General features: G+C 39.7%; 1 protein-coding gene across 31 annotated transcripts in view; it reads left to right on the forward strand.

The window, feature by feature from the left end:
• The window catches only part of MARCHF1 (membrane associated ring-CH-type finger 1), a 239,569-nt gene extending 221,657 nt beyond the window's left edge, over positions 1–17,912 (forward strand). For all 31 annotated transcript variants that reach the window (XM_080591784.1, XM_080591783.1, XM_080591776.1 and 28 more), the window contains 2 exons: positions 6,321–6,468; positions 9,608–17,912. In XM_080591784.1, coding sequence (XP_080447910.1) covers positions 6,321–6,468; positions 9,608–9,909 — 450 coding nt within the window. In that variant the 3' untranslated portion in view covers positions 9,910–17,912. The remainder of the gene's footprint in view (positions 1–6,320; positions 6,469–9,607) is intronic.
• The last annotated feature ends 496 nt before the right edge of the window (positions 17,913–18,408 follow it).

Genomic DNA, 18,408 nt, shown 5'->3' on the forward strand with positions numbered 1-18,408 from the left:
TTTTAATAGTCTAGACATGCATATCACACACTGTTCAGGCTTAAACTTTTTTTTAGTAGGTGTTTCAAATACAACACAGTAATTGGAATTGCATCCAAGTTTGTTTAGTGTCATGTAGGTACAGAAACAGATTTTATGTAAACCTCAGGCAGAGAAAGATCTGTAGTAGTTCATCTGATGAGCTAACCAGGGCAAGGAAAGGTTGCACGTAGATATGGCTGTATGATACAACATGTGACATGAGGTTTGTTGGTTTGTTTTTTTTTTTGAAATTATATATTTATTTATTTCTGTTGTCAGTGACAGGGGTCTAAATCTGGTCTTTGGAAGAGTTTCTTTTCTGGGATGTATCTTGGCAAAAGGCCATCACAAATGTGTTTCTGTTTTATTGAACCTGCTCAGTTCCTCCTCTTTGAACGTGCTCTGGGTGTGCCTGGGGAAAAGAACAAGGAGGTTTCGTGGCCCAGACCCTTCCCTTTTATCCAGCAAACCCTGTACGTGCCCTTTGACTGTACGACAGGCACCTCTCCTCTTGGAACAGGATGCAGCGAGGCACGCTTTCTCCTTTAGGAGGCAGTCCCTCGGGTACAGACTGTAGCCACTTGTTGTTTATAGACGGCACAGCATGGCCCAAAATGCTTTTCCTTAAATTGCAAGGATTTAAGTCTCATCTCTGATCAATACTTCAGGTCTGCATGAGGCTATTTCTGTCTCCTGACGTGGGGAACCCCGTCGTCTTTCATTACTGCTATTTCTTCCTCCTCCACCCACTGCACAGATCCCATTCCTGCAAACTACCGTTGCAGCTGCTTTCCTCCAGCTGGTAGGTTGATAGCAGTGAGCAGTTCGCTGTGGAGCCTGCGCCAATTAGTGCTGCAACAAGTGACCAAAAAATCCTCCCCACACCACAGACAATAAATAACTCTGAGCTACAAGTTCAGACTACTGACGTATCTTCCCTGCTCAGCTCGCTTCATCATCTGCTGCTCCAGCTCCTTAGCAGCTTTTTTCAAAAGCTCTGGCTAGATCCTTCAGGCCTGTTTTGAGATAAGAAAGATGCTTTTCTGTGCATTTCGAGGCTGTGTGCAGAATGCAGTTTCTACAACAGCCCCTGGTAAATAATTTTAGCCTTCGTTTTGTGTGATGATTTCAAGACAGAGGTTGGCTCAAAGTCTTTCCTTGTATATAGACAGAATTCAGAAAGTGTTGCATGACTTTAGCTCTAAGTGAGAACAGGAGGAAATCCTTCCAGCTGCTGGTGCTGTTTACATTATGTTCATTCTCATTTCTTCGCTTGAGTAATGGAGACAGAGAAAAAAGTTAGAACAGGAGAAATACTTAGTGTGAGCAGTGTAATGCCCACTCCAGATTGCCCTGTCAAGCCTCCCTACATGGCATTTTTTTTTAAAAAAGGGTTCCTAAGAATACCTGGGAGCTAAAAGCACAAGCATGCACTCTGTGGCAAAGCAGCCTATTAACTTCACCTTCGATTTGGCATCTTCAGTCACGAGCCTCTGCAGGAGGCAGACCTGATGTGGTAAACGTGCATCTGCAAACCTGCTGTAGGTAAGGAGTTGCTTCAGGAAGTCTGTGTAGACAAAACTTTGTGTCCAACGTGAGGGGTTCCCCCTAGCAGGAGTCAACATGGGGACACACAAAGTAAATCTGCAGTCTGAAGGTGGGGGAAAGAAGGGCAAGCGGCAGAGCTTGCGGGGTGCAATTCTGTGGTGTGTGAACAGCACCAAGCTTTTGCTCCTGTACCAGGGCACCCTGAAACCAGTTTGTAGAAAGCTTAATGTGCAGGACAGAGCTAAAACCATGGACGTACTTCAGTCTGTAAGAAGAAAAGCTGTGCTGGTAGCTCAAGGATACAAAGCAGCGTTTTCAGACCCTCAGACGATCCATTTTCAGAGGGTACTAAAAATATCCAGATTGATTTTTTGTTGCTTATTGATTAACCAAGCTTTCACTAGATGGCCCATGTGGGGAGGCAAATTTGGTCCTTTAAAATAAGTATCAGCTATTTTCTCAGACCATGTTACAGGAAAGGGAAGCGGTTGGCAGCGTATGATTTAGATGTTCCTCGCCTATGAGCAGCCTGTTCAAATCTCCCCTCTCCCTCCCAGAAGACTCATGACTGCGTTTTGTAATTGCGAGGGCAGGTTATGAAATCAGAAACCGTTCCCCTTTCCGAGCAAGGCAGTCTGTAAGAAACTAAAAGAAAGCGCAAGGTAGACATCGAGACCGGGCTGCGGTTTTCCAGCTGCCACTTCCAAGGTGCTAAGAGACCTCCGGGCAGCGCAGCGCAGGAGCCCGACGCTTGGTTCGCCGCGGCTCTTTGCTGGGAACTTGTGCAGCAGGTGCACGGTCATCCGCCGCCCTCCGGTGGTCTGCAGAGCACGGTGCAAGCTTTTTTCCTGGGCCACGCACACGTTGCCGTGCAAAAAGGTCTCGTGGTAGTTAGATGCTAGCACACCCGCTCCGTGGAGCGCAATGTCGTTCGTGTGGTTGCTTCTGCGTTTGCAGGATATTAAACCATCTGTGTCTGTGGTGATTTCCAGCCTGCCTTTGTATAGCTGCCAACAGTAAGGACTCCGGGGGTGGTCACAACAGGATGTACCGCTGTGAAGGGATGCTTCAGAGTAGGCTGGGCAAAAACTACAGTGTTTGTCTAGCAATTTATTGACTCCCTAATTTGCAAGTCATTATAAATGTCTCCTCTGTCGCTTACAGTCTTCCATTTCTTTCACTCCTTCTAGTCTCTAGAGCACTTTAGGAGTGTTAACATCGAAGTTTCCAAGGAAAGTTGCATCTGAACACTTACTTCTGTTATTTTCTATTCTTGGTGGCATCTGATACCCTATCCATGGCATGTCACACAGTGTCATCCTGATGGATGTAGGTTTTTCCAGCTCAAGGTTGAAGCTAATAAAATGTGATGCAGCCTATTTTTTTCCTACCATCATGGACTAAATGTAAAGAGCCATGAGAATTGCAGAAGCTGCAAAATACAGCAGAGATGAATTTATTGGGGATTAAGGAGGCATTCCTATGCTGTGTGACATGGTAGCGGCTGCCAAATGTCCCCAGCCAGCTTTAGCATATATTGAGCCCTGGACAACACAACACAAGTAAAAGGGGCTTTTACTGCTCAATATACTGTTGTCTCAAAGCCTTTGCTATGGACTTTCAAGTAGTTTTTACTTCACGTAATTTTGCTTTTATCCACGCAAGTCTGTGCTAACGTTGACAGTTAAATGTTAGATTTAAACCTATTGCAAAAATCCTAAAAGGGTGAATTGCATTTTTCTGCTCCAGGGCAACTTAAATTGCAAGTTTAAATTGCTAGCAGATCAGTCGTCTAGGAGGGAATGACAGTAGTCACATAGTACTCTCTGTTCAGCCAAGCTAAAATATGTGATTAGGACAAGAAAATTACCTCAGCCACCATAGGGTTCACCAGAACTAGAGCACAAAGTTTAATTAAATTTCCCCTTCTGAGCTCAGACCATCGTGACTGGAGCAGAGGAGAACTGGGACTGCAGCTAGAGCTGGGCAGAACAGCTGCACGGCTTTGGGAGACACCAAGCAGCTGTAAAAGCCTCACAAATACTCTCATCCCCCCTGCATCTGTCCCTGTGAGCAGGGATCTTCCCTGTGCTCCTTTCTCTCTCTTTTTATTTTATTTTTTTTTTATTGCAGCTGGGAGTAAGGGGTGCTCCGTGTGGTGTCCCAGCTCCATGGTGTAGTGACCACTACCATTCTCCTGCCAGCCTGATGGTTTCTGGTGCAGTAACGCGTGCGTGGATGTAGTAGACATACAGCCCTGCTCTCCTGTGGGAGAGGGAAAGCGACCAGAGAGAGGAAGCAGAGGCCAGTAGGTCTTGGCTTGCTGTATGGCTGGATCTGATCATGGGATGTTAGCAAAAAAGCCCAGCTTTAGCCCTTTCCCACTGTCTCCATCTCGTGATACACATTTACTGCAAATCTCAGCATAAGTTTGCGGGGCTGTGCCTTTATTTACCTACCCTCCTTGATGGTCATTTGTTTTCATCATTTTTTCCACCTACAACATGTGTACATTTAGATTAATGGCATATTCTTCTTTCCAAACTTTAAAATACCACATGGAAAAGACTTACGTAACTTGGCATGCAGGTCAACTGTCTAAGGCTTTTCAGTGCACAATAGAGTGCAAAATAGCTATAACAAGCTGCAGATATGCATGGCAATGAAAAATTTAGCACGTAATTTCCCCACCAGTAGAACAAAAGTGTGTAGTATAAGAGACGACAGAAAATTTTCTGTTTGAGAGCACAATTCCTTCTTCTTTATATTTCCCATTGATCTTCCACAAAGCACCCAAAACTATGCGAAGGGTTAGGGTAGGACCCTTTCTTCCATGTGGACAAAGACAACTTTTTCTTTGACAAGAAAGCCTACTGCAAGGCTTGAATTGAATTCTCATTGCAAAAAGGATCAAAGTATCCAGGTCAAATGCTGTGTAACCTGGTCACTGTAATGATATGATAAGGCTGTAATGATAATGCCACAGTCTCCATTCTTACCACTGAACACTGCCTACATGAAATACATGAACCTGAGCTTCTGGGTTTTATTTCTTCTTTTTTTTAATGCTTCCCATTTCTCTAGACTGCTATTCAAAATCCCACAAGCTTACTTTTCACTTTATCTCAGAAACTGTGATGATGTATCAGCTGGTAAATAACTGCTAGCTCTGTCTCTTTTTATATTTCTCAGGAAATCTTTCATTTCTAAGTAGTTATTTAAGCCTTGTGCTCATAAATTTCTGGCAAACAGTCCACAGAGATTTCATTTTTGAGACAACAGGACTGAAACGTGTAAGCTTTAACTGCCATTAAAAAAGGGTATTTGTTCGGACCAGTACCTGCTGCTCTAAAGCTAGCTGCTGGCAGAAGCTTTGCTGGAAGTTCGCCCTCTTGGTCTCATTGCATGGATGCTCCTCGGTTTTCATGCAGTTGTACCTGGTGGGAATCTGGCTGGACAGCAAGTAGTGTTCGGACTCCAGGAGTGGCCATTTCAGTTCAGGTTAAGGACCTGACCTGCACAGGATCCCATCTCCAACACTGGCCATAAGCCATCTGGGGAAATCTTTATTTTCCCCAAACAAAACAGAAGACCCCAACCGGCCGACAACAAAAACAAAAACAAACCCTTCAAAGTAAGTTTCTGCCACCTCAGTGCTCTGAAGTGGCCAGGGTGGCTGGAAGCTAGCAGGAACTGTGGCTTGAGAGCACCAAAGGTATGTGCTGGCACAGCAGGGTGTTCCTGTGCTGGTCAGTGCCGCGGCTTGGATTGTGAACCAGCCGAGTCGTGCATTAGCACGACTGTGAGGGAGGTGGCACTGTTGTATCGTGGTCTGCGCTTGCTTTGTTCATCGGATGCCAGCTATGGACTCTCTGACATTATTCATCAGACTGAGGCATTTTGCTTTTAAGTGTCATATTCTTTCATCTGTTTTCCAAAGCAAGCATTTTGGTATAGAAAGGTTTTATTTTAGAGAGGTGATAAACAAAAAAATGATGTATCCGCAAGCAAGATTAAAAAATCGCCTCAAGAGCTGCATTGTTCAGATGCAGAGAATAGCCTGTTTCATTTTAAAATAGCCATAATTTAAGCTAGGATTTAGTGCCATAATTCACAAACACATGCCTGGATTTAGTGCCATAATTTGCAAACAGATGCCTGGAAGATACTTCTGGAGTTACTGAGACTGTTACCATGTACAATCATTTCCACGTAATCATCTTCTCAAGTTTATTGAATTTAATCCTCAAATGCAGCTGTTCTTTATGGGAAAAATATTTTTCATGCCATTATTTTATGGGAAGGCTGTTCCACAACTCCTTTAAGAAACTGAGAATACTTAAGAATAGTTTGAGTATTGCAAGGTAATGTTTGTTTTTTCTTCTCTCATCACCAGAAGCGTGCACCAGGAAAAGTTAAAAATGAATATTCATCTTTTTACTTGTCTATTACTGTGTTATGGCTGTACTGCAGTGAAATTACTTCAGATGTCATTCACAAGCAAACAGAAAGAATGGAACTCTCCTTCCTAATTCTTCATTCCTGTGAATCTGTGAAAATGAGATCATTATGAATTTTACCATGACAATGCACATACTACTGTTCTGTATATTATTGAAATAAAAGGGTTTGTTAAGTCTATTAATGCTTGCTTTTTTTGGCAGAAAGCCAGAATGGCCTAATCAGTTTCATGTAAAATTTCACTAATCTGATTTTGTATCTCATTTTTATTTTTTATTTTTTAATTGTAGTGGGAGAAACTACAGATGACGACAAGTGAGAGGAGGAAAATAGTTTGTTCAGTCACATTCCACGTAATTGCAATTACCTGTGTTGTTTGGTCATTGTATGTTTTAATTGATAGAACCGCTGAGGAAATTAAACAAGGCAATGATAATGGTAAGTGTCTTTTATCTTCTTCAGTCTTGTTGATAATGAACGCAGTGGGTGGATTTGAAGTGCAGCCAGGTAACTAGTCACATTCAGTTCTCAAGTTAACACCTCACTGATATATGGCTACATCAAATACTTTAATAGAGAAGTAACGAACACATCTGTGTTAAAAGCTTGTTGTATGCCCCTGCAGAGAGATCTCTGCTAAGTGCAACCATTACAACAGCTTAACTAGCCTGCTGGTTCTTCTTAGGTTAATCTCCCATTATTGAGGTATTTCTAAGGCTTAGGAAAAAAAGATGAGCCAAAATCAAAGCCCAGTGCAAGTTCAGTTCACAAAATATCAATTTATTTATATTATCCACTTGAACCTCTGTATCCCGTAAAACGGGATAGAGCCCTTTCATTGACAAGCTTCCTATTAAGAAATTCCAAGAGACCATGTTTCAGTTGTATCTGTAAGTATTCACAGAGCAGAAACAAAGTGCTTCTTTTATTAGCCTTAGCTTATAGACACTTTTTATCTTCAATTCTGAAATTCGGAACTCAGAACGCTGCCCCAAACATTGTCCCAAAATATTCAGTTACATGGATAAATCTGAATATTTCAAGAGGGAAAAAAAAAAAAAAAAAAGCTACCTGATTTAATTTCTCAGAAGCATTTACTTCAGGGCCTGTCAGAGTCTAACTGGAGTGATGATGCTAGCCTGTACTTTTCTTTCTCTAGTTAGATGAAATGTGCCAGCTGAGGTAGAGAGCACAGCCTTTCACCTGAGCAGGAATACCTTACCTTTGTGAAGACATGTTCCCAGTTACCTTCCAGGGAAGATTCTCATCCAGTGCTTCCCCTGCTAGTGCTAATCAAAAACTGTTCTGCCTGTCACATTCAGATGTACTCCTTGACCTAAAGTTTGATCACATGGAAGTCATGTTCTAATATTTGCATACAAAACATGAGAATTTAAAATCAAGATTTATCACGTATTTGGAAAGGAAATCCACTGGCTAGATAATTTACACTTAAAAATGCATACTAGAAATAAGTAGGTTTCATTTTGGAATATACTTACTATGTGTGGAAACTATATTGCAAGCTGATCTACTGTTTTCCATTTCGAGTCCGCATTTGGTTTGAGTTAAATCTCAGTCTATTTGGTCTTAAATTCAAGTCTTAGATATGATTATCATAAGGAGGTTGATAAGAAGCTTTTCTTTTTGATCTGGATTGACTTTAGGAATTAGACAGTAGAGGGACAAAGGGCTCTAGCTTTGTGCTGTATTCTCTAGTTAACACAGAAAACAAAACAGGCAGAGCTTTGTGCTTTGCTAGTTAGATAAATATTTGATGATACTCCTGATGCTTGTGTTTCTTGCCTGTGTGAGGAAAATATGTAACAAGCCTCACTAAGTCACAGATGAATGTATAATACGAAGTCCCATTTTGCCTTTTTTCTAAATGGGTAGCCCTGCTTTGCATCTCCAAGACAAAACAAAAAATCCCCCAACACCCTGAGGACAGGACTAGGAATGGCTTTGAAGTTCTACTTAGGAGTACAACATAAACCACCCTATTCATTAAAAAGGAGAAAGGTACGGGCTGTGGATTAGCTGAATTTACACAACAAAACAGCTAGCATTAATATGTGCTGTTACATAGAATGTATAAGGATCATGTTAATTAATCCTGGTAGGCTCAAAAAGTATTTATGACTTTTATGTAATTCAGCGTTCGCCAAATATTCTGGATAATTCTCCACACTAAAAAATCAACAAAGATGCCTGAGAGCTACTTAGAGCTTTTGCAATAATTAGTATTCTTTTGGCCTCTATTTGATTTTTTAATTAAAAGCCCAGTTCCTACCTTGTTTAACAATAATGGAGATAACCAGATCCATGAGCCTCACAGCTGGCTACAAGTAAAGACTTGCTGTTGAAGATTCTGGGTTACCAGGTCTAGGGTTGAATACTGCACCTGAAAGGCACCTTGAATACTGCACTCTGTGAGCAAAAGATTATTCAGAAACCCTCTATGTATGACCAGTAAAACTATTCAGGTTATTCAAAGACTGACAGCTAAGCACAGAGGTTTGACTCTTGTGTATAATATGTAATCCTTAAATGTAATGAGGCAGTGTGTAATGGGAAGGATGGTAGCTGTTCCTTCACATTATGCTACTGAATCATTGAAAAAAGCAGATAGCAGTGACATGAATTAATGAGAGGAAGGCTGTTCTTAATACAACAACAGTTTGTTCCTTTAAATTTGTAAGACCACGTGTAGGCTAATGCAAATCATCTTAACCTTAGTCATATTACAACCAATTTCAAATACTTTCCTCTCTAGTTTTTCAGTGTCAGCATCCTCAGTTTTTTTCTTTAAATATCAATATGATTGCAGTTTATTCAGAGCAAGTGATCTGATAAAGATCCAGGAAATGACAAAAGCAACAGATACACCAAATGCTGTAGAGTTACCCTTTTACCACACAGAGATACAAGTTCTCCTTTTTGATACAGATGGATTCAGGGGGGTTGCACAGACAGAATAGCAGGAAAAAGAAAGGCCAAGGAAGATGGATGATGGAAGAGGTGGAGCTCTTTCCATTATATATTTTCTTTTTTTTTTTTTTACTGTGCCCTGTCTTCAGAATGAAGCTAGAACCAGGCAGCATCATTGTAAATGTTGGTCTTCCAGGAACCATAAACAGTGTCATGATTCTAGCGTGATACAAAAAAAATTGTTGGTAAAAACGTGCATAATGTTTCTAGGCATTCAGTTATCTCCCTTCTGGTACTTGTATTTTTGCTTAAGCAAAGCATTGAATGTTAGGATGAAATGTTCAGTTTGGGTTTTTTTGACTGTATCAAGCATTAGGCTTCTGTCAGGAGCGGGTCTTGAACTTCTTATTTGACCAAATTGTGGGGAAGTCAGTTAAGAGTGGGAGTCGGATGTAGTTTCTCTCTGGCCCTCTGCCTGTGGGATAGGAAACAGCTGCTGTTTTCCACTAGAGCCACAGCCGCCCCAACAGCATGTACGTATCTGGGAGTTCTTAGCACCTGGCTGCTTTTCAAAACATTTTACTGATATTCAGCACTTGGTACCCATTGTAACAACGGTAATAAATACGAATGCTTTATTTCAAAGGTGTCCTTGAATGGCCATTTTGGACAAAACTCGTGGTGGTGGCCATTGGATTCACGGGGGGCCTCGTCTTCATGTACGTGCAGTGTAAGGTTTACGTTCAGCTGTGGCGCAGGTTGAAAGCCTACAACAGAGTGATCTTTGTTCAGAACTGCCCAGACACTGCCAAAAAACTGGAGGAGAAGAACTCTTCGTGCACGCACAGCTCGGATCTCAAGGACGCAGTGGTGGTGCCAGTAGCACAGACAGGTACAAACTCTCAGCTGGCAGCTGAAGAAATGACATCTGAGGTGATGCCAGTTTGACAGAGACAGCGTTGTTTCTTCCTTGCAGAATAAGGCATAGTGTTTTCTACACTACTAATGCTGAAAGAGAGTAGAAATGACTGTGCATTTTTTCAGTTAAAAAACAAAAAAACACAAACCAAAACCCTAGAAGGAAAAAGGATCCAGCAAAGCAACTCGTTACTGTATGGAATGTGACCATTTGTGAAGTAGTTTCTCAGCTAGTCAGCAAGTGTTGTGAAAGTGGAAGTGTAGGAAGTGCAATAGAGAACAGGTTTAACAGACAATGCCAAACCAACGCGACAGCATTTCTTTTAAAATTATTATTATACAAAAAAAAAGTGGATGGCTGGGCAAGTAGACACAGACCTGCTAGAACCATTTTGTTTACAGGAAACAAAACCAAATCGTTCATCTATTTACTACTAAAAGTTGTATTTCCTATTTATCTTCTTAAAGACACACTTGAAAGGAGAACTGTTCAAGTGACACGCATTAACTGAACCGAGGTATAAAGAGCTGTGTCACAGCACCCACTCTGAGCCTCATGAAGTGACAGATGTCCGTGTGACTCCAGGGGAGCCTGAATGTTTGGGCAGCTGTGTCAACTAAGGATATTTGAAACATTTGAAGGGTAGCACTGTTTTTGAATATGCCTGAATTTTTTAAAAAATAAGCAATTCCAACCAGTATAAACTCACATCTCCATAGGCTATAGATATTTTTAACTATAGCTGTCAGCAAAACATGTATGGGGAGGAGAAAAATTGTAGATAATGCATTTAGAACAGCAGCTCAGCTGTTTATTATATTCTGTAAGAGTGAATTAGATTTTTTTTTTCATAAATTGGATATACAACGTTTTGAGGCAAAACTATAAATGAAAAAATGCAGTTTACTGCAAAATCACACAAAAGTAAATTGCGTATTATCAAATTCTGAAAGGATGACACAGGGACAATGGAAGGTATTTTGGGTTTTATTTTTTATGATTCATGATACAGACAGGTAGAGAGAAGAGAATATACTTAGATATCTTAAAAGGATGGTAGTTTTTGTCTCCCTGTTCTGAAAAGTTAGTTTTTATCTTCCTAACTAAGAAAAGTAAATCAATGGATTCCCTCTGTACAGGTAAACTTGAGGTATTAAAGATTCAACCGTTCAGTTGTTAATTTCATGTTTTGAGCATTCTCATATAAAAATGAAGTGTGAATAGCATTAAAGAGTGCAATAGATGAATGAATGTAGATATAATACTGTGTCCAACAGGCTGAATTATATAAAGAACACATTTTGTGATTAGCTACTCATACCTATGATGTTTACCATCAGGGCACAACAGCAGGTATTGACTTGGAGTTACGTGCTGGCTTGGACAAGTCTAGGGCCTGAACATAAGATATATATTAAAAAAAAAAAAGAATTTAAAGTTCTTTTTTGGTCTTGTATTTAGGTAAACAAGAAAAAGCAAACAAGCAAGTAAAGAACCAGAGTAAAGAGAGTAAGACAGCACAGGTTCATTCAAAGGGGGAATCTGCCATAATTGCCAGTGGACTAGCCTTCTACAGAAGCCTTGCAGTTCCTAATGGTAAATTTCCTCCTCACACGTTCAAACATCTCCAGTTAAATAAATGAGTCATCACATCCTTCCAAATACGAAGAGTGCTGGGCCTAAGATGTCGTGGAGTTTATTTATTAGGTATTTCCTTGTGAATGTGTTTAATGGTTTAAAGGCTCAGGGACTACTGGCAGTAGCAGTATTAGAAGAAAAAAAAGTGTCTTTTTCAGAGCATTTTATTCCTCTGTTTTGGAATTGCTCGTATAATTTGGTGGTGGAATGACTGTCATTTGGCCAGACTGAACACAAAATCTTGGTGCTTGAATACACCTGAAATACGTGTTAATATTCTAAGTTACTCCAGGTGAGTTGGACTGATGTTCAAGCCGTTTCAAACGATGCCACTTGCCTTTCATGTAAAATAATTTTCCAATTATCCAGTTGCAGAATTGGAAATGTAACAGCTTCTCATTTGAAAACAGATATGTGAGTAACCAAATCATTTCTCTGTTTATAATTGTGCAGGAGACTTTACAAAGTCTTCAGAAAACCATGACAGTACTAAGGAATGCCTCATAACTGCATGTGTTTAAGATATTCTGCAAAGACATCATTTCTAAAAGTGTAAACCTATTCACTAAAAAGTAACTCTCATTATAGTTGAAGCAAGTTAGACACTTAAAATTACTAGCTGCATCTCCATGTTTGGAATTATGTTTACAATAAAACCTGATGAATCATGGCATAGTTGACTGACAAAAACAAACAAAAAAAATTAAAAACAAAAAACAGCCAGCATTATGGAAGACAACTAAGGTCTTTCTGAAATGACCAGAAAGTTTCTTGCTGTCATCTAAGTGACAGTAACCCTGCTTCTTTAGCCAACTTGTTCTTTAACCTGCTGTAATATCATGACCCCATTGAAAGTACTTTATCTCCTATTTTGACAGTTTACTGGAAACTAATTCACGCTGTTCTTTTCTTGAACAAGCATAAAATTCAAATAAAGGAAAAAAATACTTGAGGCTTCTGAAAACAGATGTATGGCATCCAGCAAAATTACTGCACGTTTTTAAAACACACCGAAGAGTCAGCAACAGAACAACTTGCAAAGTCATCTTATACTGAAAGCTTCAACTTCCAAACACTGTTGTGGCACTCAAGTACATGTGCAACTGAGCTTAAAGTTAAATGTAAGAATCGGAGAAAGACTTCAGCTGAAATTCGTCCTCTCCCTTTGAAATATTTATTCAGACTGCAGAAAAAGAAGCAAAATGAGACATTGTCTGCTAAAGTCGGCAGCAAAAGAGATTACAGCAGGTTGGAAGCAGCCCTTAAACTCTTTAAGGATTACAGTATTAGCCAGTGCACCCTTTCTCATTTTAGGTGCAGTGGATATGCTAAAGCTTTCAGGGATTTCATGCTGGGTTGGAATTTGTTTCTGTAGCAGAGTGGGACTTCTTCAGGACGGCAAGGATCTAGTCACACCAACATGCCTTAGATGCAGGTCTGCACGAGTAACGATGGTGCGTGAATACAGACCCTAGGCAGCTGCTTATCAATGATTCTTCATTCCCACAAAAAGGGTAATTTTCTGTATTAACAGGATTCTGGGCTGCAAAAACAGCTTACTGAAAGTTTTAAGATACATCCTAAGATTTTTTTTAAATGAAATGAGTACAAGATATTGAATAAAGATCAGTATCAAGCTACCTGTGTAGCCACAGTGCATCTCAGGCAAACACACTGACAGTGGAGTTTAGCTTGGCTAAACCCAACAAGGGCAGAGCCTTGCTCCAAGCTGCCATTACTGAGAAGAATTTAACCTGCATTCCCGTTTAAGCAAAGTTTTAACGAAGGTAGGTGGAAGTAAGTTGGTGTGAGATCAGATCTTGAATTTTAAGCAAGATACTTCTATCTAATCTGTGGGTATGCACGTTTCTTCTCCTGATTTAAGATATAAGCATTACAAAATTAACTTCAAACTGGCATAAATATATCACTCCTGACTATCATTAGCATTAAGAATATTCTCAACTAGTCCAATTGTGCCATTCACACACTGCTTTATCTGAAAGCGGTGCTTATTTTTTTTGTGTAGAAAAAAATAGTAAGTTCCCCATCACCAGAACAAACTATTTATAATTTCTAATAAAGCGATGACACTTATTCTATGATGAAAATATTTTACTGTGTATAATATTTGGAACTACAAGTTTGTGTTACTTGTTTAACTCCCTCTCTTTTGCAAAAGAAAAACTGTATGTTTTTGTGGCTGAATGTGTACTGAAAGACAGAAGGTAAGGGAAACAAAAGTAATATATCTGCTTATTGTTGTGAAAAAAATGTATTTGTATTAAACAAATGACCCAAATTTCTGTAGTATTCTACATTTGTCAGTCTGTTTATAGAGCATCGCATGCTGAACATATATTGGCGACACCACACTCTTGCAAGCAATGCGAACAATACACTCAGCTGCATACTCAATATTGATAAACCTGCTGGATTGGCAGGCCTAGCTTTGGGTACCGCGCGTTGGCAGAAAACACCTCAGAGTACAAAACCACTTGAGAAGAGCTATGGTTGCTTAACTTGCAAAAGGGAAGAGATATATAAGAACAGGCGTTAATGACAAAAACAACTTTTTCCATCCATAGCAAAACAGACAACTAGTACTGGGTTTCAGCTGCAGCAAGGCCAGGAGGAAGAAACGTTTCTAAGGAGCAGAGTGCCTTGGACTAAACAGTTAAATGTGACTGTGTAATGTCCAACACTAGAAATCCTTTAAGATGGGCTGGACAAACACTGCAGAGCTAAATGATTTAAAGAATCCTACTTTAGATTGTCAGAATGGATCAGGTGTCCTTTTTATAATTTTGGAATTCTACTGCGTGAGATTTTCTCATAAAAATCCGACAGAATAAATGTTTTTGTTTTCATTTTTATGAAAAGAATATTACAGGTGTGCTTTAAAAAGTTATCTGTGTCCTTTGAGTCAGGTATAAACCCAAAGAAAGTATCCTATCTGTCTTGATAAATACAAGTTCCAGCCAAACTACATAGTTTTCTGAAGAGGATTGTGTCAACCTACCCCATATAGCTGTCCTAGATTGTCAGCTGGGGAGAAAGTGGGCTGAGTTTCAAGTCTTCACTGTTCTAGCTGAAATAGATCATCAAATGGCTGGAGCCTGCCAAGAATATGGTCAAACCACAGGAAAAGTGTTCTAACAGATTATATTCCCTACATCCAACAGACTGTTCATTTTGTTAAATCTGCCCTAACTAGCTTACCATTTAAATCAAATACAGATTCATGAATCTACAAGATACAACACAGAAGAAACAGCATAACCAAAGAAATTTGAGTAATAAAAAATGTATTTTTGTTAACATATACAAAAATAAAACCACATTTATTTTTAGAATTCAGGGAACACTGGTGTAAGTCCACTATACCTTTTTGCTTCGCACATGAGGTATTTGCAATCCCTTGATGAAGAGGGTACCATTAGATCGCAAAACACATTTCTGTTCAGTTTGTTCTCTGCGTACGTATAAAGAAACAACGCTATACAGTACTTACTCATATGACCCCCACCAACTCCAAATAAAATACTGAAGTTGTTCTATACCTCAAATTGATCTTGATCTAAAAGCCAAAACCACACACACAAAAATACAACAATCAGCACTATTAAAAACAAAAAGCAAAGATGATGGAAGATCAAAACAATTTTTAAGTAAGTGTGTTAACTAAATTAGCAATGGCTATTTCTTTTAAAGTTGGAGTCCAACATTTTTGGATTCTAGACTCTGTCTTCATATACAGTCTTTACAGAGATGCGTATGAGTGCTACTCCAATAAAGACCGAAAACCCACATACTGTACTCTGTAAGTCTATTCCTTGGACTACTCAGGAATGGCTCAGAAAATGGTTCATATATGTTGCCTTTTGGACTTGTCGCATCCTGTTGCACACACTGACGTTCCATAAAGGAGCAGCACAGGCTTTGGTAGCGGAAAAAAGTAAAAATACAATAATGAGCCAGGTTAAGTGCCTAACTGCATGATAGCTTTTCCTCATCAGGAATGTCTGTAGTCGCACCCGTTTAGAAATGGCTTTGTGAAGCAGACCAGAAAGCCATGGTGAACAGTTCCTTTAATTCAGCCACGTTTAATTCTTACACCAAAGGATGGTAAATTAATTAATCCACTGCATAAAGCCATCCCTGAGAAGGACAGGTTTTTGTTTTGTCTCTTAAATCAACAACTGACAGCTATTTGCTTAGTGTACATGAAACAACATCAGATTACTGCTGGAATCAAAGACAGCTGCTTCGTTCCAGCTGAGACCATCAGTATCATAAGCTCTAGAATCAGAGGACAGCTCAGCTGCTGCTGAGAAAGTCTGAATATAATTCAGCCAGCTCCTCAGAGAGGTCTTAGCTCTCCAAGGCTAGCTTGAATAAAGTATACCTTCAAAAAAAGCATACCAGAAAAAAAAAAAACACCACGGTCATTTACAGAGAATTATAATAGAGGATTTTAACGTTAAAGTTTATAACGCTTACAAGTAAACAGAATTTCAAGGTATCCCCCACGGCAAATTTGTAAGAACAGAGAAAATCACAGCCATATTTGCCATTCCAGCCGTTACAGCAACTGCCTTCTAGATTTCTAAGAAACAGAGAACAAAATTCAGAACTCCTGAGAGCATTCATCCTTTTTTTTCAAGCACAAAGAAGAAACTCATCACTACGCAAAACCCTAAAGTGCAGGAATGATAGGATTATGAAACTGATGGATGAAATTCCATTATCTTGTCTCTGTAGCATAAGGCAAAATACTCCCTCTAACCCCTTCACCCAAGGCACAAACACTCCAAGTTCAGACATTAAAAATAAAATTTTCTTTCCTCATAATTCAATATATAAAGTTAAAGATGGAAACAGTTCTTTTTCATTACTTATGCAACAGGTCAACAACACAGTTTAAAAGACAGCTACACAAGCAGTGAACACATGGACTTCAAGAGAGAAAAGCCCACAAAACTCAATGAAGTCCGAATTGCAAACATGTTCTTCAAGTGTAAGCAATATTAAAAAAAAATAAAAATTCAAATCTTTGACTACATCAACAACACAAGTAACAACCACTTTTTTTATAATACCTTCTTATTCGTGAATTGTTTCAAGCAATATAGACTGTCTCATACTCTATAACTTTGTGTGACAATCTTTCTTTAAAGCATTCACCCGAATGCCAGACTAACAGACTGTTATTACAGCGACATGCTAAAACTTGTAGTTATCTTAGTGCTCATTTTATGTCAGTATTTTACCGAGTGTGGTAGGACAGCAATTTTTCCAACTTCAAAGTACATCTGATGGTGTATAGAGGACAAACTTGAAGGTACAGCTTTCTGAAAGGCAAAATCTGTCAGACCACTGAACACGTACAGAGCTTTAGTTCAGACTTACTGCCTACTGTGGTTCAGCTTCTACTGGAGTTTAGCGTTGCAGGTTTTATAAATCAAAACAAGCGGAATCCATCGATAAATTCCACTACACACCTCAGTTTTTTAACGAGGTTGAAAAATGTCAAAGGCGTGCTCTGAACTTCAGCACACCCGTTTCTAAAACACAAAACAGTGATGTGATGGCCTAGAGCTATAGCTGGTGTCAGAACATCAAGGCCTCCAGCCAGGCTCAAGACTTGCAGTCCACGTGAAGATGCACTGGGTCACTTGCTCCTGCTTCAGGCCTGTTACATTTACCCAGGTTTCTCTATATATTCATGTAAGAAGAACAGTGATTAATTCCCTATTACTATGGAATTTGGTTTCCTAAAACTTGAAATGATAGCACAGACCTACTTTGTAAAAAGGGAAAAGTTTAATACAGCTGTGAACAGAATAAAACTTAGCAGTAAAACTTGCTGCACAGCTACACAGTAAAAAAATATACACCCTGAAGTAGCTGTCAAATTTCAGAGAGCTGTTAACTATTTACCAAGACAGAGAGCCCTGTTTAACACACAGAACTGCATTAGGGATCGAGCACTAGAAAGATCATCCATCAGGAACACATATTTCCTCGTGATTACTGGGCATCTGAGCTGTGAGTGGTACAATTTCTACAGACTGTACATCTGAACTGTGACTACAAGGCAATCTAACCTGGCCTATCAATCAAAAATGTCCTGCTGTGAAATTCACCCTTTGCCTTTGCCTTTTTTTTTTTTTTACTTTTGCATTTCTGAAAGGGAGACTCTACTAAGAACCTTACTGAAAGACACATTTAATGGCATCTAAAGACTTGCTTCATACAGCTAGCCTGCTATTTAGAAGTCCTATGCAACTTAATTTACAAATGCACAGCTTTCTCAAAAGAGGGGACAGAAAAAAAAAAAAAACAACTAAGCTAAAGAGACATTTAAAAACAGACTATATGGACTTTAATTGGCTTCTGGCCTGACTTCTTTAATACAGGGTGGAGAGAACAGCGTAATTCTCTCATTCTCTTGACAAAACATAAAATACTCAGTGCTTTGTTGACGTCTTACCAGCTGTCTCTGTTCCTGACAGATTCTCAGAGGGTACAAGGTGAAAGTTCTTCACAATTAACTGATTATCTCATTATCTGTGTATACATTTTCACCAAGCAGGTGTATTCCTTACACCTGAGCTGAATGATTTGTGCCATGCAGCACCCCATTTGGTGAGAGAAGGCCTATCACCACTCTCCACAAACCTGTGCGCACCTAAGGACCCCACCCACCACCACAAGGGGTGTATAAAAGCTGTAACTGGGGGCCCACTGTTCAACAGGGAGCCTGCTATTTTTTTTGCATATAGTCTTGCTCCTACCAGGAAAAGGTAAGGGTTTCCCACCACAAAGTATTTCTAATAGGTGCCTGAGTCCTGTCTGCTGTATGACCAGCAAAGATGTGCTGCACT

This window comes from Anser brachyrhynchus (genome assembly GCF_964034855.1).
Source record: "Anser brachyrhynchus genome assembly, chromosome: 4".
Classification (NCBI taxonomy): domain Eukaryota; kingdom Metazoa; phylum Chordata; class Aves; order Anseriformes; family Anatidae; genus Anser; species Anser brachyrhynchus.